Source organism: Trachemys scripta, chromosome 1 (assembly GCF_013100865.1).
Source record: "Trachemys scripta elegans isolate TJP31775 chromosome 1, CAS_Tse_1.0, whole genome shotgun sequence".
Classification (NCBI taxonomy): domain Eukaryota; kingdom Metazoa; phylum Chordata; order Testudines; family Emydidae; genus Trachemys; species Trachemys scripta.
The window spans coordinates 47,148,705-47,171,204 of record NC_048298.1 but is presented as its reverse complement, the minus strand read 5'-3'; the positions used below and the strand labels follow the sequence as shown (position 1 = coordinate 47,171,204).

Below are 22,500 nucleotides of genomic sequence, written 5' to 3'. Positions count from 1 at the left end.
TATTTTTAGTTGCACATCTTCCGGTGTTGCTTTTATGTTAAAATAATCATACTTAGTACTTATTTATATAGTGATTCATATTTTCAAGACAGTTCAGAAACATTAATTAATGTTATCTTACTAAAAGGTTGTATAAAATCAAGCTGTATGTACTATCCATGTAGGGGCTCTTTAAATATTCCTGTTCACAAGTTAATGAAAAGCTCACAAATACCACTCAGTTCATTGTCAGTTCTTTTTAACACTGTAAAACCAAGAAGATTGTGAAAGGTTATCATTATGATAGACGTACATGTAGCCAAAGTGAGAGGGGGAGTTTTGTGCATGCAATAGATCCTTCTTTTAAAATAAGGTAATGAGTTTAACGTGTTTGCTGCTAAAGAGCCTGATCCTGCAAACACTTACACAGATGCATAATTTTACTCCTGCGTATGTGCGAAAGTGTTTGCAGGATCAGGCACATATAAATTGTGATATTTAGTGGGGAGGAAGGAAAATTTCTTTGTTCAATATTTAACCTTTAAACCTTTCACTAAACTGTAGGGAGAGTATATTAGCTACTGGTTAGAGCTGGGGACTGGAAATAAGAACTCCTAAATTCAATTCCTAGCTCTGCCACTGAAATGCCATATGACCTTGGGTGAATTATTTAAGCTTGATTTCTCCTTCTGTAACTTGGAAATAGTATTTCACTACCTCGCAATGATTTTGAGAGTCTTAATATTTGTAAATCACTTGGAGATCCTCTGCTGAAAAGCATAGTGGAAATATTATGTTTTTATTTTGTTGTTATTGTTTTAAACTGGAAACAAATTTGGAGATAAAAAAATCCCTTTGTATTGCAAACTAGATCAGTTTTTTACCAGAATCAAATAAGGTTGCTGGTTTTTTGAAAAAAATTGGAAATGTAGGATATCAAAATTCTTTCTTCTCAAACAACTGTGAAAGGCTAAGGCTGCTGGACAGTTATTCTGCCTTGTGATAGTCTATTTGTGGCACAAGGAATATTGCTTTTTGTAAATCACCTGAGGAAATTTGTAGGTTTTTAACTTTATTCCCATGCCAATTTAGTACATAGGAATGGTAGTGAAATATTCTACCTGCTCCTGTACTCTGCAAGTACTCCTGAATTATCCATGCAGGAATGGAGTGTGGTGTTAAATACACAAACCCAGCCCCTGCAGCTCTCCCGATTACACTGATGTGGGGGGAAAAGCAGATTTGCTTGCCTTCAGTAAGATCTTCATCTTTATAACTCCTACATTTATGTATGGAGCCATAACTGCTAATAAAAATGTTGTTTAGAGTTCTTCTTGCCTTCAGTGCTTTGTAAATTTGAAACTTGTCTGCTTTTGTCTTCAGACATGTTCAGCTGCACTTAAAAGAAAATTCTTCATTTAATCCAAGAAAACAAGAAATGCATAGAAAATAAAGCTCAAAAAACTCTTTACAACTATGTATCCAACAATTTACATGGCCTTTTGGGGCATGTAAGACCCAAAGAGTTAGGTATGGTCCATGTGCAGAAGACTCACCTACTTAGGAGACAGGTCAGTTCATTGACTAAGAGGGAAAAGTCAACTTCATGACTGGTAGCTGTGGAGATCCCTAAACATGTGCAACTCCTCATTCTGGGGTTTTTCCTCTTCTTATTGTTTGGGTTGTACAGGTATCCTATGTTGCTTCTTTGTGGTCTGTTTGAGAGCAGGAAAGATTGCTTTATGGTATTTAGAACACATTTTCCCCCATTGTAACTTGGAAGAAACAGCCACCTTAAATTGGGAGAAGGGATTAGGGACCACTATCATCCCCAATCATTGTTTTAGGGAAAGTGGGGGTGGGAGGCTCCCTCCCTCAAATACCACTAGGAAAAGAGGAATATTTTGATCTTATGGACCCCAGCACCTCTCTTTGGCTGGCTTCTGTCGAATCATCAGCAAGGAAATAAAATATTGTGGCCAAATATACCCCTTTACTTTTAATTCCTCAAGCAAGATAGAACCTGCTTACTGCATGCAGACAATGGCGGAAACACTCAGCACATCCTCCACCATCATTCTCGTGATCTCAGTTGCCATATATGGCAAGACAACAGATAAGTGAAGTAAAATCAAACTCCTTCGCAATAGGGTAAGCCTAAGCAGTCACATAAGTTGTCATTATGGATTCAAATTTGAAGCAGCAGTAGCTTCCACAGTCACAGAGCCCAAAGTTTGCTAGTCTTCTGTAGTACAGTGGCTGTAAAGGCAATTTTGGAAAGAACAGAACATATGGAAATTATTTGGTGTAGCGTAACCTCCTCTGTATTGTATATAACTCAGAAACCTGGAGGACATCTTATAACAAAGAGGTCATGAATGTAAAATAGATATGATGTGCTTCATATTGTCTTTTTTCAACTGCTCATGGCGTTTATATTTGAGGTTTGTTGACAGTGAGTTGGTTGTATTGAAGGCTGTTTGTATGAATAAAGCTAAAATTTGCCTCCATTTAATTTTTAAAAAATCATCTCAGAAACACTAAAAACTATAGATATGAAAAGCAAACAAACATACACATGTAGGCTAAAACGGCTAGTTTTCTAATGTTCTTTAATCCTAGACAGTGCACTGGCCCATCCCACCAAAGCAATAGAAGTGCAAGTCAGAAACATCTATGTGTAATAAATTTGTAAGCAAATGTGTAAGCAAAATTTGTGCAGATTTACCATCAGAATTCATGGGTATTCAATAGCTTCCAAAATGGCTTGTTTCTTAGCTGTAGGTAAATGGTTGTACACTGGATATGGTGCTACAAGTATTAAGCATGTTTGGATTCTCACTCAAAACATTTTAAAGGCCATAATTAGTACAGCTTTTGCCAGTTTCTTTGCTTTGTGTTTTTATCCAGTACAATGTAGAAAAAAGACAAATTAGGTTGTTTACTTCTAAAGATATAGTTGAAAAACAGAGAAAACTATTGCAATGGGAGAACTTGCATGAAGGAATAAACTAACAAGGCAAGTTTGGCTAGTCACTTGGAGCACAAACAAGTACAACCCCAACAAGACTTGCAATATACACTACATGAGCAAACAGAAATGCGAATTGTGAACTGGCAGGTATAGACAGTTGTATTATGGAATATAGAATTATCTCACAAAATGCCTCTGCTTCATACTATGGTTCAAATTCTTAAAGTTTAAACCAGTAAACCACTTCCATTGAAGTTAATAGTGCTGTGCTGATTTACACCACCTGAGAATCTGGTCCAATATATCTATATTGGTCCAGGTGAACATGTAAGAAGAAGTGTGACATAGCGAGGGAACACAAGTGTGGCAAGGCCTATGCCATGTGGTATAGTTTATAGGTAATATATTAATAGATAGAGAAACTCCTCCGAGGTTTAAAGGTTAATTTAGTGGTTTAATTGTTAAAGGGCCTGCCTTTCTCTCTTCCTTTTCATTTCAGTTTGACTTATGTCAGTTAGATGGCAGCACTGAAGCAAAATTCTTGAAAGAAAGCAAATTCAGACCTGGAGTAAATAGCTGAAACTCCTATCAACTCAGGGTTGAATTTGAGTTCGTACATCCCAAAACTTTTTCAGACTGATTTGTCTTCTCTCTGTGACTTCGTAGGCTTAGAACAAACAATGCTGTAAACAGATGCATCATTTTAACATCACAACACTTCTAACCATCACTAAATAACTTATTGTAAGTGGATTCTGTTTTTGTCTCTGCCACTTTTATTTTACAGTAAGCATTTCTGAAATATTTTGATTATAATTATTTAACTAGGGTCTCTACACAAGAATATTGGACTTTTTATTATTGTGGTCATTTTTACAGTCACATAGTAATACATTTATATTCAAATTCTGTACATTACATTACTGTAGCTTATCAAGTGTAACATTCAACATTTTCAGATCGAAGTTTATGTGATGGTAAATGTGAACCAATGATGTTTTGTTTACTATTAAATGAATTGGGGTAATTTCACTATATTTTCTTATAAACTCAAAGTTCAGAACATCATATTCATTCCATTTCCATTTTCTTTTCTATAAAAGTTTTGGTTTGCACACAGCCATCATTTTCCACAGAATAGATTATTTTACCAGATATGTTAGGAAAGCGTTGATCATTAAGACACATTTGGGATTCAATCTATTAATAATAGTAACCTTTGCTGCTTTGCAAAGTACCATAGTGTCCTGAGAACATGTGGCAAAACAATATTTTTATTAATGATTGCTTTTATTTACAGTAAAAGTGAATTGTTTTTTCTAGAAAAGAAAGTGATTGCTTTTTCAAAGGTTGCAAACTTGGCACAGTGACAAGGTATTTGATTATGTACTAGTTAGTTGAAGCAACGCCTTCAGACTGTGCATGTACAGCAGACACTGAGCACATATCTCAGGCTCTTATACAAGGTTTCTCTCTCACACACAAACACACACCCTTGCTGTCTGCTTCTCTCTCTCTCTCTCTCTCTCTCTCTCTGACACACACGCGCATGCACACACACACACACACACTCACTCACTCTCATTGCACAGCACACAGAAAAGAAAGTGATATTCACAAAAGAACCTTGAACAGAAACATTCTCCAAGAGCTTAATGGACAAACTTTAAATTGGCTCATGTGAAGATTTCCAAGCTTTGGGTTTTAAGTCAGGAAATCCTGAAAAAATACAGTTTGTCCAGAGAGGCCAGGGTTCTAGGATAATGTCCCTTGTTTCACTGGATATATCTGTGCTGTTTTTTTTCTGGTACAATCAACACTTACTAAAAGAACAAACCTAACAGGAAAGGTTTTCTTATATTTAAAATAAAGCATTGTACATATGTTTTGCTAATCTAGATATCTGTATTGTGTAAGATGTATCTATATTGCTTTCAGATGCTTAATTTTTTATGTTTGTTTTAGACATATCTTTTGAAACAGTCTCAATAGGTTTTTCTATGTATAACATTATGACACTCGATAAGATGATTGATTATGAAGTGTTGAGAGCCCTACCATGTGATCATTTATTTTTAAATACACATTTATGCTAGCCAATGTTTAAATCTCTTGCAGTAATACATAAGAGATGTAAAACATAAAGCTTGAGTCTGATCAAATCTGATGCCTCTGGAAATAGAGTGCCACAGCACTGTGGTCTTAAAATAACAGATTTTTACTGAGAGTGGAACTTTACAGTGATAAATATTATGGTCCATCTTTGGTACAAAATAAAAAAGAAGACATACAGCTGTGATGCAGATGAGCTAAAATGTGTTTGATGATGATATCTTCCTTTCTCTGTGCAGGTGCCTGTGTCAGTGGCCATGATGACTCCCCAGGTGATCACCCCTCAGCAAATGCAGCAGATTCTCCAACAGCAAGTTTTGTCTCCACAGCAACTTCAAGCACTTCTTCAACAGCAGCAAGCAGTTATGTTACAGCAGGTAATGTGGGTTACCTGCTTTGGACTGTTACCATAACCCAAGGCATGTTCTTAGGTATTAGCTATGCTTACATGGGACTGATTTTCTAGTGTTTCATATTTCTTTACTCAAGACAGTATGAAAAAAATGAATGTTCAGATTCCTAGTCTTCAGATTTCTTACCGTGACTGCAAAAATGTGTCAATCTACAGGCAAATTTAAAACATTAAATGCTGTGTATAAAATAACAGCAATGGCAGATGCGTTATGAACACTGAGCAAATCAGTATTTAAATTTTCAAGTGCTTAGGCACATTTGAATTGTAGACTTGCCAAAGGAAGTGTAAATAGACTTGTAGATAATTGTTACTTTAAAATTCATAACACTTTAGTACTCCCTTTAGTCATATAAGTAGAATGTGGTTATGAAATTTGAACTTACCAGCTTGTTTCATTAAAGGTGAAAGTAATTCCTTTGTTTATTTATTTTCCTTCCAAAAATTAGTTCCAATAGAGATTAGAAAGAGGAGGGATGATTACATTTCCCTTAGCACAAAACCTGGCAGCTAAACCAAGAATCAATGAAAATTCATTCTTACAATAAAGACAGTGTCAGTGCTCAGTACATCAATACAACATGGGACTACAATTTCAACTATATTTTTGGGTGTATACTTAATTATGACAGAGAAAATAATGTGTCTGTTAATCTTATTTCTTTCATGTTAAACACTTTGATATCTAGTATCATGATCATTACAGGCAATTCACCTTCAATTGCAAATCTGGCATCCTGCTGTACAGGCTGACAGATTAATTAATTTTTTTCCCTACGAAATCGACGATTTGTTTGGTCTAACTGACTTCTTGCAAAGTGGGAGAGTACAGCTTCGAATTTGTTATATTGGCTATATGAGGAATGTAGGTGTAATAATCTGGGGAGTTAATTTGGCTCTACTGCATTCCCGTTAGAATACAGATTTTCTATACCCTTCTGTTTAGGATATTTTGGAATCTGCATTGGAAAATTTCAGAGCCGCCTTGGAAAAAAATGTATGTAGATCTGCCTCTTCAAATCAAACACGTTTTTGTTATGAGGTGAATCTTAATGGCTACTCTACCATATGCCAATCTAGAGGAGTTTAGGAGATTTATAATACTTGAAACTTTTGCCTTTATTTATTAAAGTCAAAATGGTTTATTCAGCAACAACTACAAGAGTTTTACAAGAAACAGCAAGAGCAGTTACATCTTCAGCTTTTGCAGCAGCAACAGCAGCAGCAGCAGCAGCAACAACAACAGCAGCAGCAACAACAGCAGCAGCAGCAACAACAACAGCAACAGCAGCAGCAACAGCAACAGCAGCATCCAGGAAAGCAAGCAAAAGAGGTAAGATCTGTGCAACTCACTGATACGTAATAGTTCGGGCTTGAGAAGGGGAAAAGAAGGGACAAGAAAAGTTTGAGGTCTTTTTTGATAACAAGGTTCTTCCTGTCAAAGACGTATTCTTATACTTTTTTCCCTGAGATTAATAACAGTGACAGTAGAATTCTGCCACTCCCCTCCCCTTTTTTTGGGGGGGGGGGTGAGTATGGGATTTGAGGATTACAACCCAGTGCTGCTGTCATCTAATATTCACTAATGAATCACAGTATACAAAGAGCAAACTGTGTGGTGGACAAAGTACTGATTATCTTGTATTCACAGAGAATCTAAATTGGTGAGGGAACCTTACTTTCCTCTGTGGTACAGCTCAGAGCGCATGCAAATTTAGCCCATTGTTTAAAAAAAAAAATGGTGGAGCACAGATTTCAAAGTCGCAGGCCCCTGATTAATGAACTGCTACTGTAGGTTTGGAGTGGCGAGGAGAAAGTTACAGTTTGATGTGCTCATAAATCAACCTGACAAGCTGGCTTCTCAGGCCTAGCTTGCACTTGTCAGCAAACTGCATCAAATATAAACATAATACAAACAAAACATGTTGAAGTAGTTAAATTGATCAGCAGGTATCGGAGACGTTGTCTTCAAGCTGCCCATTATGCAAACGTACAGGAAACAGTTCTGACCTCCTGAGGCTTTGTTTCTGTTTGGATTTGTGAATAGAATTTCAGACAGCCATCAACTACGGAATAGAAATTGCTCCCTTATTTCTCCCGAGGCTCTGGGCAATCCACATGACTTGCTCCATTATGCAGTCTGTTTTCCAGTGAGCGCATCAGAAGTTTCTCTTTTCCCCAAACTAAAAAGGAAAGGTCTTCCATAGCAGCTTGTCTTTCTCTGACATGTGACTGCCTTCTTATACCCCCCTGAGTCTAAAAAACTCCAGTTTGTCTTGTAATGCCTCACAAAATTGAAAGTTATACTTTTACTTATAATAGGGCACTTCTTTGTCTTGAATGTGATGCTGGTTTTAATATATTCCAACAAGAGAAGAGAGTGAGCTAACAGGCCAGTGAAATGAAGGCTACATCCCAGTTTACTAATAGATCACTGGAGACCACATTCATGGGCCACTGCGGACCGAACTTATTCAGTCGGAAAAACTGAATGGAACAGTTGAATCACAAACTGTTGTAAAGAGTTACGCTTTTAGCATAGATATATTTGTTATCATCTGCCATGAGCTGATTTTTTTTTATTTCTGAACAGCTGTTACCTACTTTCTCTTTTCTGCAGCGTATTATTAATTGTATTTTGTCTTTTTTCCCTAACAACCTAGCAGTTTGGAATAAAAATAATGGAAAATTTCAAAATGCTTCCACTGTCTGAGTATTCTATAAATAATATTATTATTTAATAGTTGAGATGAAAGGGGAAACAAGTGGAGTTTACATTTTCGTCTTGCAGCCTTCATTGCAGACTTTATTCTCTGCTGTGTTTGTTGTTGTTTTTTTTTCCTAGCAGCAGCAGTTGGCAGCCCAGCAGCTTGTCTTCCAGCAGCAGCTCCTCCAGATGCAACAACTCCAGCAGCAGCAACATCTGCTGAATCTTCAGCGTCAGGGACTCATTTCCATCCCACCTGGCCAGTCTGCTCTTCCTGTCCAGTCTCTGCCACAAGGTATATAAACAACATATGACTTAACTTATTTCTAATTCACAACTTGTTTTTAATCATTCCATTTTGACCTGAACTTCAGAAGTTTCCTTTTATTGCATTTAAACCATACTTTAATAATAAACTATTATTGTTAATATTATTGCACTACATAGTTTTCTTGAGGCTGATAAATTTTACTACATGCTTTTACTAGAGAAAACTGCTTTTGAGTGCTTTTTCTTAGGTATAAAATGCATATTTATTAGACTTATATGCTGAAAACAATTTCTAAGGGCAACACAATTCAAGCACCATTGATTTACACTGAGGAACTACAGAAAACTGATTTAGTGAGAATGTAATCACTTCATTTAACATAAGTGAACAGATACAAGAGAAAGTGGGCAACTGATATATAAAAAGGCTGTTTCCAAACTTAATTTTTTTTAAAGAAATAGTCCCCTATTTTGTGTAATTAAAAATTGTTGTAATGCTAAATTGACTTATTTGCTGGAATTTGTTGGAGTGGATCTTTATATCTCAGGATTCCTTTTCTTAACCATCCTTTGAAAAACAATAACAATAATTTTCATGTCAATAAATTGTGATGTCACTAATGGAGAATTGTGACTTACATATAATTACAAGAAGGTGATGGTTTTGGAAAACACTCTTTAACCCTTTGTCATTGGGACCAAGATTTCTGAGTGCAAAATGTTAATGGAAAATCTCAGACACTGTCACTAATACAGTAAGTCCTCACTTAACGTTGTAGTTATGTTCCTGAAAAATGCGACTTTAAGTGAAACGATGTTAAGTGAATCCAATTTCCCCATAAGAATGAATGTAAATAAGGGGGTTAGATTCCAGGATTTATTTTTTTTTGCCATACAGTACAGTACTGTAGTTGGGAGGTGCCCCCGCCTTACCCCACATAGGCACAGCCCACTGGCACTGGAGACAATGAGGCAGGCCAGGAGGCTGAACGTGCTGTAAGCTAGGAGAAGCATGTTGCGCAGCAGCAGTGGCAGCTTCCCCTACTCTGCAAGCACCAGGGGTGAGGGACTAAACCCTCGGCCAGCCCACGCCACCCCTTCCCCCAAGCCCCCACCCTTAACCTGCCTCTTCTTCCCCCATCTCCTCCCCCGTTACTCTGCATGCCGCATCCTCGCTCCTCCCCGCTCCATCCCCTGCCTCCTGCCCGCAGCAATCAGCTGGTTTGCGTCATTCGGTGAGGGAGGGGGAGCCAGCTTGCCGAGTCCTCACTCCTCCTCTCCCCCCCTCCTGAACGCCGCAAGTCAGCTGATTGCCATGGGCAAGAGGGGGGGGGAGGATGGGGAAGGCGCTAATCCGCGGGGTCTGCCGGCGGGCAGGAGGCACGGGGGGGTGGGGGGCGTAGGGGAGCTGATGGGGAGCTGCCAGCTGTGGACAAAGCAGGCAGCCAAATGGTGTTATAGCGAAGTATTGCACAACTTTTAATGGAGCATGTTCTGTAATTAAGCAGGGACGTAAGATCGAAACAACGTTAAGCGAGAGGATGTTAAGTGGGGAGTTACTGTACATTAATGATTCACAGGAATGCCGCCAGCTTTTCTTCCCGCCCAGAAATGCTGCCCCCCACAGAGGCAGCGGAAGGTCCCGTCGCCGAAATATCGCTGCGGTCACCACCCCCCAAATTGTAGTGCCCTAAGGGGATCGCCTAGGTCACCTAATGAATTGCGTCAGCCCTGATGATTCAGTATTTAGTCGTTTAGGAGAAAGGGGGGACTCAGAATTATGAATGGTAAATTTACTTAGGAATAAATACTGTGGGAATGCCAAAGATTTCACATGTTAAGAACTCTATTCTGCCATCACCTATGTGGCACATAACTTTAGTTTCGTTTTTACTTACATTACAGAACAGAGATAAGTTAGAGATCTCTTTCATGTAAATTATAAAATATCTGCTCTTTAGGACCCCCCGATCCTTCAATGAGTTCTCTGTGGGCTGTGTCCAAGTAGAGTTTGCTTGGTTTATATGAGACTCTATATGGACATAAGGGTTCATTCATCAGGTACAAATTGCAAGACTTGAGACTTGGAAGTTAGATGAGCGCAGGGGGAGGGTACTTCATACAGACAAAATGGGGACGGAACAATGTGGGATAAGTAACAACTTAAATATAGTATCCCAGCATTTCCAGCTGTCACAGTTTTAATATGAATCTTGTGTTTTGGCCATTTGGCATTTTACTTAAAACTCCATGTCGCAGAGTGCTGGCCTTGAGGGGGTCTACTTGAGGTCCAGCCTACCTGTGACAGCTCTGTTAAGGAAAATGAACCAACCCAGATCCACCTGTGGATAGTTAATTGTCTAAGTAGGTGGGTGGCAGTTAATTAGGTAAGGAGCACTTGAGCATAATAAAGACTGGTGAGTGCTCAGTCAGGGGGCCCCAGAACAGAGGAAGGTCCTGAGGAGAGAGGCTCCTCAGGGGAGCTAGTTAGGAAGAGCAGAGGCTCATGGAGAGAAGGAACAGGACCAGAGAGAAAGTGCTCCCAGGCAAGGGACTGGAGCAGCCCAAAAGAACTGGGCTCCCAAGGCTTCTGGGCTTCCTCCCAAGGGACTGGGAGTCTGGAAGACCGGAGAGCCCCAGCTCCAGGCCTCCCAGGGTTTTCAGTCTCCCAGCTCCACATCAGGGAGTCTAGAAATTCCAGCATGGTGGGGCTTCCCCAGAGCTATAGGCTCCCACAAGCCTGAGGTCCCTGGCACTGAAGCAGACCATATGGTGGGGCTGCACAGCATTCCAGCAGGCAAACTGACAGGGTTCCATCAGAACCCTGCCTGAGATTTAGCAAAAGTTTGTTGAACACAACTCACTTTTGTGAGACGTTTTGGGTTCAACGAACAGGCATTTCCTAATTAAACCTTAATTACATGAGAATCTCAGCTTTCATTTTTTTTTTTAAAAGTAAATTTCTAACCTGTGTGGTTACAGATAGATGCTTGAAAATGTGACCCAAGCACTCTGTAAAGGCTCAAAAACAGAAACAAAAATAACCCCAAATTTACTATTATATTAAATCTCATGATTTTGACGATCCTGACTTATGATTTTTGAATGTTTCAGTTTGGCAATACTGATTTCCTTTTCCATAAAGCAACATGAGATTAGAAGGGGGAAAAAATACTTGAAGTGAAATATCTCTCTGAACAGCTTTACTTTCTGAATTCCTCTCTTATGCCATGTGTTGCAAGAGGAATTCCTCGGGTTTTTCCTAACATTGAGAGATCCCCCTAGATTTCTCTCAGAACTCATACCCAATTACATTGATAGTCATACATAGAATCATAGGACTGGAAGGGACCTCAAGAGGTCATCTAGTCCAGTCCCCTGCACTCATGACAGGTCTAAGTATTATCTAGACCGTTCCTGACAACAGTCTAATACAACAGTCATTCACACATTTCTAATAGAAAAACAAATATAAAATAATTTATATTTAATTGGTGTTTTTTCTTTTAATAGTTATTTTAGCAGAACTATTAAATTGTGCCTTAATTCCTAATTCCCCCTGAGTATGGCTTCCTAGAAGGATTAGCTGTAACTGAACTAACAATGAAAAAAACTACTAAAGAGTTAAAATATTAGGGGGAAATATCCACATTTAAAATATTTCCGTAATTTTATCATCTAAATTAAGTAAACCTCTTTGGTTTGCATCTGTTCTGTGCTTTTGAATCAGAACAGATACTGGTCAAGGATGCCCCTTTTCTCTTTTAGCTCTGATATCCATTTTATAAGGTGCAGGGCAGAAAAAGGATGGAGAAAGGAAATGCAGAAATATATTTTAATAAAGAAAATAAGGAAACTGTGGTTTAAAAAATAAATATGGGACTAGATTTAGGTAGGCACAAAGAGGCAGAGAATGGGAGAGCCTTAACTCTGTGCACACCTTCAATGTGCTGGTCAGCAGAGTAGAAGCTAGAAAGGATGGAAAGAAGGACTCTACACCGTGTAAAGGGCTGTAGCAGATTATTTCCCTCTTTGGAGCAAAGAGTGGAGAAGATTAGGAATTATGACTCTTAATCCAAGTTATTTCCCTGGGCTTCTCCAGAGACAGTGCAGCTATGCCCCTTAGACAAGGATGTGCCTAAACTACAGTCTAACTTGAGTAGTGAAATCAAAAATAATCAATGGTCAATCAGATGAGACAGGCCCACATAGCAGTCACCCATATAAAACATCCTCATACTATTACCTTGAACCTGGGAGTTCTTCCTGCCCCGACTTAGGCTTAGTGGATATGGGAAGAGGATCAGTCTTCTCTCTTATTGTCCTTATGAAAATAAAGATGTCCGCACTTAACCAAGTTCCATGTCATATATTTTCTGTGATGCAGAGTAAACATCTCAGCCCTAAAATTTACTGGAAGAGGAAGAGTATATGTGGAATGCAGTAGAAAGACATTTTGTATGTGAAATGAATAATTACCTGTGATACAGGAAGGACTCTACCCTTTATACATAAGGGAATCCTCAATTACTATATTTGAAATTCCAGATGTCTTACACATCCACAAAATCCTTCCAAAGATTATTGGGCCCCTGTGTAATTCTGATGTCTAAGAAACCACTATTCATGTGCAGTGGTTGAATATGGGGCTGGTGAATAGTTCTGCACTTAAATCCCTAACTTGTCAATATAAAGATGTTTGTTTCCATTTGGATAATACAAACTCTTCTATATGGATGTGATAAACTGAATGAATGACTAGCATATCTGAAAGACACAAGGAGATTCTTGTTTATAACTCAAAAAGATCAGAAAATATGCTTTTAAAATACAGATTGTCAATGACAGTTGCATAAACCAAACATGGTTTTTGCATTCACTAAGCCTAAATTGAACAACTTCCTAAATTTAACTGTGAGGGGGCAGCAGATTCAAAATGCTGTGATGCTTGCCCCTGAAAAATAGTACTTATGTTGAAGTATAACTTCTACCTTGTCACAACTAGAACATTTATAACATTTTCTAGATGTTCAGGTGCAACAAATAAGCTGTTAGAAAGGAGGTGTAATTTTAGCATTAACCTTGTAACAAGATACAATCTCTCCACTATTGAATGCCTAATAAACTGTGTCTCACAATGAGAAACTTCTATATCATGCTACACTGATGCTAGATAAATGCAGAAGAATTTAATACTGCTTAAATACTTGATCTTACTGCTGATCAAGCCATGTAGGAGAATTAAACACAGTCACAGGGATAGATTTTAAAATCACTAAGAACTAAATAAATAAAAAAGAGAGTGGAGGAAAGCGAAGAAAGAGACTTATCTAAACTCTTTTCAAAATACCAAGCATTCTTTTGGGTCCAGTACAGTATTAAGTGACCTCATGCCCTATTAACTTCCTTACTTTTACATTCCTGTCCTTTTGTCTTTTAACATAAATGGTGCTGTGAAAAAGGCAAATGAAACAAAGAAGCTCAAGGATACCTTGCTAAATATCCCCAGAGCCAGAAATTTGGGTTCCCCAAAACTCGAGCAATATCAGCAGACCCAAAACTTACTGGAAATGTGGTTCAAACTACACCTTAGCTATTGAGCAGGGAGTGTGGGCCAGGAAGGTGACCGCTGGATGCCCAGGAAAGTGTTAAACAAAGGGTGGCACACAAGAGCCAGTCAGTTCACTCAATCTCTCCCCCCACCCCACTGATTAGGCCAATGAGTGGTAGATGGAGTTAGAGAAAGCTATCCCCTTCACAGGCATGTTTTCTTGCACTTGGAATGGACAACAGAAGGAGAAAATGTCCCCGCACAGCCAATCTTATATTCTCCCCTCACGACCAAGGAAAGGCCATCCACCTGCTGCTCCAATCAAATTTCCTTGCTGCTGAGAATGGAGAAGACATTTTCATTCTAATTAAAAAAAAAAATTATCTTTAAAAAAACAATAAAAAATTAGGACAGAGAGTTAATGCTGCAAGAGAAAGGGAAATGTTTAAGAGTGTTTAATGTATCATTTTTCTCCACTCTCTGAATTGACTCCATTACTGTTTGATTTGATCTGTGATCATCATATTAATGGTTGACTACTTTTTACAGTAATTACATTTATTATTTGCAGAGTTGCTGCAAACTACTTTATATAAACTGTGTAGTAATTACTTAACTTGATTAGAAACAGTTACAACTATTGCTACCATTGTCATGTTGTCTCCTGTTACCCATAGGCCTGATTCAGTAAAAATAGTAAGTCTGACTTCCTTGCTATACAAACCGTATAAACTCCAATTTTTGAGTTGTGCTTCCAAATCAACCTTTTTTTTTTCCACTTTGTAGTTAACATAGGGCACCACTTTGTTAGAATCTAAGATAGAGAAGAAGTAAATATAGCAATTATCATATAGAATAATGGAATAAAAAGTAAGATCTCAATTTCCATCCAGTTGGTTTCCAGGCTATCTGGACAACAAGATATTTCTGTGAATAACTAGCAAAGTGTGCAGTCTGGCTTCCATGGCTTTGCATGCTTCCTAATAAGATAGTTGTTGACAGATTTTGAAGAATATATTTTATTTTTCAGTGGGTTTTAAATTGCACCAATTTTTAGCAATGTGAGCTCATGTACATTCAATATAAAATATTAGCTAGCAAAGAGAAAACTTGCTAAAAAGTCAATGAAAAACATCTCTTTATCTCCTGAAAAAGAATCTCATTCACCCATTAAAGCCACCCGCTCAATCAAAAGCCTGAACGAATAGATGAACCTTTCATCGTTCTCTGAAGGTCAATAAACTGAGCTTTGTCAGAACAATGGGGAAGAAGCTAAATCTAGAGTTAAAGGCCACCCACTGAGAACACCTTTCCTTTCCACCATGCAACTCTAGTTACTGTGAGCAAGAGTGTTTTAGTTGATTTCAGTTGTTGAGATGATACATAAAAGAGAGGTAGTTATGATAGCCATGACCCAAACCAAGCCAGTCTATATAGATCAAATCCACCCGTTCAGCTGAATGGAAAAACAAATACCCAGAAATAAATTGGTAGGCAGTGCAACCTACAAAGCATGGGTGTGATACAAATCTCTGCTGAGTTAATGAGCCTTCTCATTCTGTTCTACGCGTGTTGGAGTAGTCTTCAAAGGTAATCCTGTCTGGTGGTGACAAAATCAACAGACAACTGTGACAAAGTTTACATCTGAGAAGAAATGTCACAACTTCCTAAGTCACATACAGATGGGCATGGGAGGAGAAAGTGATCATATTCTTCTGTTACACATATTTTGCATTCCTTTCCTGCAAGCCAACAACAAATTATGATGGAAATTTCTGTACTTTCTTGCAAAATGTATGAATGAAGGACAATACTTGACAACACTCTCTCTTATCATCTATAACTTTTATGGGACAAACACAGACACTGTAGTCACACAGTCCTGACTGCAAATATATAAATGCAACATATAAGAGATGTCGGTCCTTATTTCAGGCTGTATCCCTACTATGCTCAGCATGACTCACAACTGGGGGAAAAGACAACGGTGGCTTGAAGCCATCTTTACAACTCTCCAATAATGGGGTTAATCCAAGTCTAGGACAGTCCCAGTCATATATTAGAGAAGCCTCAAGGATTCTCTGAATTATTCCGATGACCCCAAGAGAGACTGATGATGCTGAGGCATAGGGACACCCCTGTCTCCTAGTCAGGCCCTCCAGTCTCCTTCCCCTAACAGGGTAGGGAGAAAGGCTAGCAAAGGAACTGCTATGATGACACTACACTACTCGGGGATTCATCCATTCAGAGTGAATCTTCAAGGGACCAGTTCTATTGCCTTTTTGGCTGATTGGTGAGACAGAGCAACTTGAGCAACTTGGTTATTCATCCAAAGAATTGTTTTTTTGCCCATTCAAGCTACATTTTAAAGAAGGTAAATTTTGTTAATTAAACAATGCTAGTTAATAGATGGCTGAAACTATTAAAGTTTGTCTTTGCTGATTGAAGTTAGTGGGCCAGATTCTGCCCTAACTTTAAACCTGTTGCAATTTCATTGATTTCAGTTTGGTCCTATGAGTTTGATTTGATTTTCATTTAAAAAGAAAATTAATGCTTGTATCCTTAGTGCAATCGGATATATTTTTCTATTTCCATTTCATTGTTGGTTAAGAAGTACTTCTGAAGAACTGAGTGAACTTTGAATCCATTGAGTCATGTCTGTGTAACAAGAAATTGATTCTACAGACAGTGAAAATCTCCTTTAAAACTTACTTTAATAGTTGTTTTTCAAACAAGAGTTACCAGTCAGTCTTTGTAGTTTGCCCTCTTTGAACCTTGAACAAGTGTTTTAAGAAGAAGCATAATAATATTAAAATTGGTGACCTTTTTTTAATTGACTGTTTGTAGCACAAGAGAAAAGCAGCTAAATTAATTGGGTGCCGATAGAGGAAAAATGAAATTGTTTTACTACATGTCGATTGTGCTGGAAAAACAGCATCACCTTTATTGTTGGCATTAATCCATTAATAACACTGAGCTCATTATATGAAACTCTTACTTTGTTATATTAGTGGGGCTCTCTTTCATTTTATAGCTGGCTTAAGTCCTGCTGAGATTCAGCAGTTATGGAAAGAAGTGACTGGAGTTCACAGTATGGAAGACAATGGCATTAAACATGGAGGGCTAGACCTCTCTACTAACAATTCCTCCTCTACTACCTCCTCCACCACTTCCAAAGCATCACCACCAATAACTCATCATTCCATAGTGAATGGACAGTCTTCAGTTCTAAATGCAAGGCGAGACAGGTAATTCTGATGAGATTCCTACTGTGCTTATCATCTGACATAAAACTTTGCTTTTGTTACAGTTATGATCATACAATAAAGACAGACATCGTTATTTCACATCATGAGTTGTATTATTTGAAATCATAAGTTTCTTTACTAAAAATCAGAAAAAATACAGAACGTTGAAGGTTGATTAGATAATCATAATTTTTCCAGTATGTTAAATCACATAGCATGATTTTCACCAAATGCCTCTAATTTTGCAAGTGCAACTTTGAGTACACAAATAATGTGCCTTCAGTTTTGCACCCACAGTGAACTTTTGGTACCACTGGTGACAGTTAGACATCCAACTGGTAATTTGCATGTGCTGGCTGGTATTTGTAGATGCAAATTTGTAGATGCTTTGCTGGCAAACAACTACATTCACAGAATTAGAAGCCATGTTGAGGCCTACAGTATTAAATCCGTCTAGTCACAGAAAGTGTAAGCAGGATATCTAACAGATTGAAGATGTAATTCAGCTTAAAAAGTCCATACACACTATTGCATAGTTAAATTTATGCTGTTTTAAAAAATATATATTTGAAACTTTTGAGGAAAGCACTAAAGAAGAAATAACACTAAAGGCCAAATTTTGCACTTATGTGCATTGAAGTAATTCCATTGACTTAATTCATTGGAATCATTCCAGTAGTTACTGTAAATTGTGACACTGTAACACAGCAGAATTTGGCTCTAAGTGTTAATATTATAAATATGCCTTTTCAGGCTCAGTGTACAGATATTCTTGACTCCTCCTTGTTACCTTTCAGCACTTAAAATGACTGATACTGATGATCTCTTATGTAAGGTAAATTTAAACTTGGCTATAACGAATTCTAAATAGTAAACGATTGTATGTTCAAAGGAACATTCCCATTCATTATTGTAACATTTAAAATAGGAGATTATAATTTGATAATGTCCAGAATCTTCATTTGAGTATCAGAGCAGTTTTCTGTTAACTTTATTATTTCAAAAATGGAACATCTCTGGATACTTTTATGCTGTTATTTTAATTAAGAGTAATGTGATGATTATATGTTGGAGAAGTTGGTGTATTCCTTTGGAATCTGTAGCTCAGGGGTCGGCAATCTTTCAGAAGTGGTGTGCCGAGTCTTCATATATTAACTCTAATTTAAGGTTTCGCGTGCCAGTAATACATTTTAACATTTTTAGAAGATCTCCTTCTATAAGTCTATAATATAGAACTAAACTATTGTTGTATGTAAAGTAAATAAGGTTTTTAAAATGTTTAAGAAGCTTCATTTAAAATTAAATTAAAATGCAGAGCACCCAAGGACCAGTGAGCAGGATCTGGGCAGTGTGAGTGCCGCTGAAAATCAGCTCGCGTGCTGCCTTCGGCACCCGTGCCATAGGTTGCCTACCCCTGCTGTAGCTAATACTCATCTCTGTGAAGGGAAAAGAAATAAAACCTCTTTAATGATTCCATAAGGATAAAACTATTGCAGACTTTTATAAAAAATGAAATGGAATATGGGCTTGTTTTCATGAAACCTAGAGCTGCTAATGGAAACAATGATTGTAAAGGGAAATATTTATTAATGTAAGTCACCTTAATATATAAATCCCCAGAAAATATAAAAGATTGTACAGTAACATTCACATTATTCATAAGTTCCTGCTGTCCATCTTAAATATTTCTTTTCAGAATTGATCATTTCTGAGTGTATTTTTTATTTATAGGTAAAATGTTACGCTGAGGTCATATGGCAGAATTAGCATATGATATTATACAGTCATCTTATTTTTTCATCCTTTATTAACAGTCATCTTTGGCTCTATTTCTTCTCTAATTGGAACATCATCTAGCCTTGGCAGTTGAACTATTCAATAGAACGATTAAATTTTTCTGACTGCTCTGAGCTGAATTGACCTGTTTTGACCTGTTTGTCACTGATCGTAACCTGACAGGCGCTAGCAGCCTCCAACGATTATGGCTTTTGAGATTAATCTGATGCCGTATTCTTTTGCTACAGCTCGTCACACGAGGAGACTGGGGCCTCTCATACTCTCTATGGCCATGGAGTTTGCAAATGGCCTGGCTGTGAAAGCATTTGTGAAGATTTTGGACAGTTTTTAAAGTAGGTTGATTTTTATTCATTGGATAAAGGGGCTGTTTAAGACTAAGGAACGATAAAGATGGCTAGGAAAGTTCTACTGTAAAGCATATCAGAGTTCATGTGTACAGTCCAAGCAACTGGATAATCATGGCCATCTGCAGACGGTCAAATTGTTATCCTTTTTTTCATGTAGAACACTTTTGCAGGTCTTTCAAACGCACAGTGTTTAATCCTATTATTATCCCTTTATTGAAATGGAGTCTTGGAAAATTTGAAGAGATGCTTTGGTTTTATGTTTGATAGCAAAAGTATGTAAAAATACATTGTAAATTCTGATAGTTTGAGTAAAGCATATAGGTACATATAATGTGTGCATCTGTGTGCAAACAGGATTTATGTGTGTGCAATATATAACAATGCACACACCATTTTAATGTACCAGATGTGGCCATTTAACCCTTCTTTGGTAACTTTAGCCTTGCCTTTTCTCTTACATGTGCATAAGATTGATACAACTAAAAACACTTGAAGGGGTGGGTTTATACCTTTCAGTATTAATCATTAATGAAAAAAACTTTCCAGTTGCAGTTGTTAGTTTTCTAAATAGCTGCCTAAGTCTAAATGTTTAGAAAATAGATTACGTAGATCTCTAACAGCTTAAAAGTACAATAGGTTTTTTTTTCCAATTTATCAATTTCTTGGCAATTCTGTGTTCTAGGGTATTTGCCACAGAAATGCTGAGCCACTACTTGTATTATGTTGATAGTGTGGACTGGGTTTTGTCAGAATAACCATATTGTTTTTGGCATGCAACCAATCTTAATAGAAAACTACAGATAGCTTTATATAGATGAGTAACTTCATGGGCTGAGACTCTTACGTTGTCATGGTGCAGCTAACAGGGTGAATGAACTGTTTCATGCTTCATCAACAATTAAGTTAATTAGCTCATTTGAAATTGCACTGCTTTGTTGCTGGGATGTTGGCAGAAACATCAAAACGATGTGTTTACAAATCGTAGACTACAGGGTATATAGCAAAAGCACCTTAACAACAAGGCACAAGAACTCAGTATCATAATAACTTTATAGCAGAATTACAGTGATAATTTTTGCAATGTATTTTAACTCCTTCCTCCATTTTTCTTACAGTTTTGCAGTTTCAGGGGAATAACTGTTATTAACTTCTAAAGCTTACTTTATATTTTCTCTCACTCTTGGTGAATGACTATTTGTGAATACTTTACAGTGTAATTTCAAAAGCATTTTGTGCTATTATATAAAAATGATTTTGCTATATACCGTATCTGTTTGTAGATTAAAGAAGTTACTCATTGTGAAGGATTTTTTTAAACTACTGTTAGTGATTCCATTTAGAAAAATAACTATATACTGCACATATTGTTGTAAGCGTTATTGATACTAAGAATTTTAGGCAACTTAACTCAAGCCTTTTCCTCTCCAGGAAAAACTAATTTTTATAAATACTTCCATCCTTCCAGGATATAGTGATGTTAATTCTTGGGCACCCCTTTCACAGTCCTTCAGTTAGGTCTCTTGTTATAATCCACAGTCACTAAAACTATTTTGATTAACACTGTATAGTGCTGGGTTACAATTGCTCCCGGAAGATGTAGAAGAGACTCATAGCTTCCTGATCATTCTTGTGTAGAGCCAATCAGAGTTTACAGCAGTTCCATCATTTCATCCCATACTCCAAGAGAAAAAACATTGGAGAACAATTTATTATTTTATTTTTCCATTGAATTATAACTTTTGCTCTTCTAAAACAAATAAGAAATTGTAATTGAGGAATAGATGCAGTTATTTGTGAAATTGAAATATTCAAACATTTTGCATTAGTATTAAAATGTGAATCAATATGTCACCTGGTATTAGCTCCCTTAGTACCTTTCCATGTTCACACTAATGCAAAATCCCCATTACAATTAAAAAACATTTTATTTCAATTAAATATCAACTTTTAGTCCAAAGATTGACCATTTTTCCGACCCATTAACTTTATAGGGGATGACAGGACTAATGGCTGTAGTTATCAAGGCCTTGCTCTTAGTGTAATCTTCATTACAACATTGTAGGTTCTCTGACTTGAAACAGTATGATACCTGTGTTAATAGAGTTAATGCAAGTATACTGTACTAAAATGAAATATAGATAGAGCACACTATCCCAACAAGTAGTGTGTATTTCTATAATATGCTTATGCCAAGTTTGAAGAGCTCCTGGTTTATGAAGTGAACTCTAACTTCTTGTGCTCCGAACACAGTTCACCTAGAAGCTTGTGGGTTTAAAAAAAAACAGCTGTGCAGAGGCATCTGAGAAGGAGGATTAAGACAGAAAACACAGTGGCTTTGCTTCACTTTTGTAATAATGGAAAGGATTTGGGGTGAAGTGAAGAATAACTTACAGTAAATGACTGATAGTGATGAAAGGTTTTTACACCTTCATTTTTGTTATCCAGTATTCAGTGTTTTCATCTTTAAAGTCATTTAAGATAATTATCTTTCTTGTTTTTGTTGAGATATTCAGATGCTGAAAGAAGTTAGAGTTTGCATGCAGTGGAACAGATGAATAATATTTGTAACATTTATGCTATACATATTGGGAAACATAATATCGTATCTTTCCTTTGATATCCTTTAACTCTGGACACCAAACCATGGTTTATATTTTATGGAGCAATTTTCAGTCTTGATGACATGGTGTTAGATTACAATTGTTCATGTGCACACAATCAGTTCTACTGACTATTCTGCAAAAACAACTGCTTTTAGCTCAAAATGTAAAGACAGATGAGAAAAGATTATTACATAACTGCAAAGAAGATGACAAGAGTTAAACAAAATACTAGACATCGAAGAGAGGAGATTAAAAGAGTGCCAAAAATGTTTATGAAAATTTTGGAATTTTACTATAAAACAGGTGTTGACAGAAGCTAACCATTTTTCTGGTCACTAAGTGAGGAGCTCAGAAGATCACTAAAAGCATTTAATAGTAGTTCTTCATTACTGTCTTATAAATGTCAGAATGTAATAACATATGACAAAACTTCACTGTATTTTGTCTGCAAAATTAATTATCATTCCATTGGTCCTAAGTCAGTTTGAGTGTAGATGGAT

The 22,500-nt window shown here is 37.1% G+C and overlaps 1 protein-coding gene across 1 annotated transcript in view; it reads left to right on the top strand.

The window, feature by feature from the left end:
• Positions 1-22,500, top strand: part of FOXP2 (forkhead box P2) — a 585,642-nt gene that overhangs the window by 513,691 nt on the left and 49,451 nt on the right. The window contains exons 6-10 of the mRNA XM_034769085.1: positions 5,305-5,442; positions 6,610-6,810; positions 8,323-8,479; positions 17,040-17,253; positions 19,278-19,382. Of these exons, the coding sequence (XP_034624976.1) occupies positions 5,305-5,442; positions 6,610-6,810; positions 8,323-8,479; positions 17,040-17,253; positions 19,278-19,382 (815 nt within the window). The remainder of the gene's footprint in view (positions 1-5,304; positions 5,443-6,609; positions 6,811-8,322; positions 8,480-17,039; positions 17,254-19,277; positions 19,383-22,500) is intronic.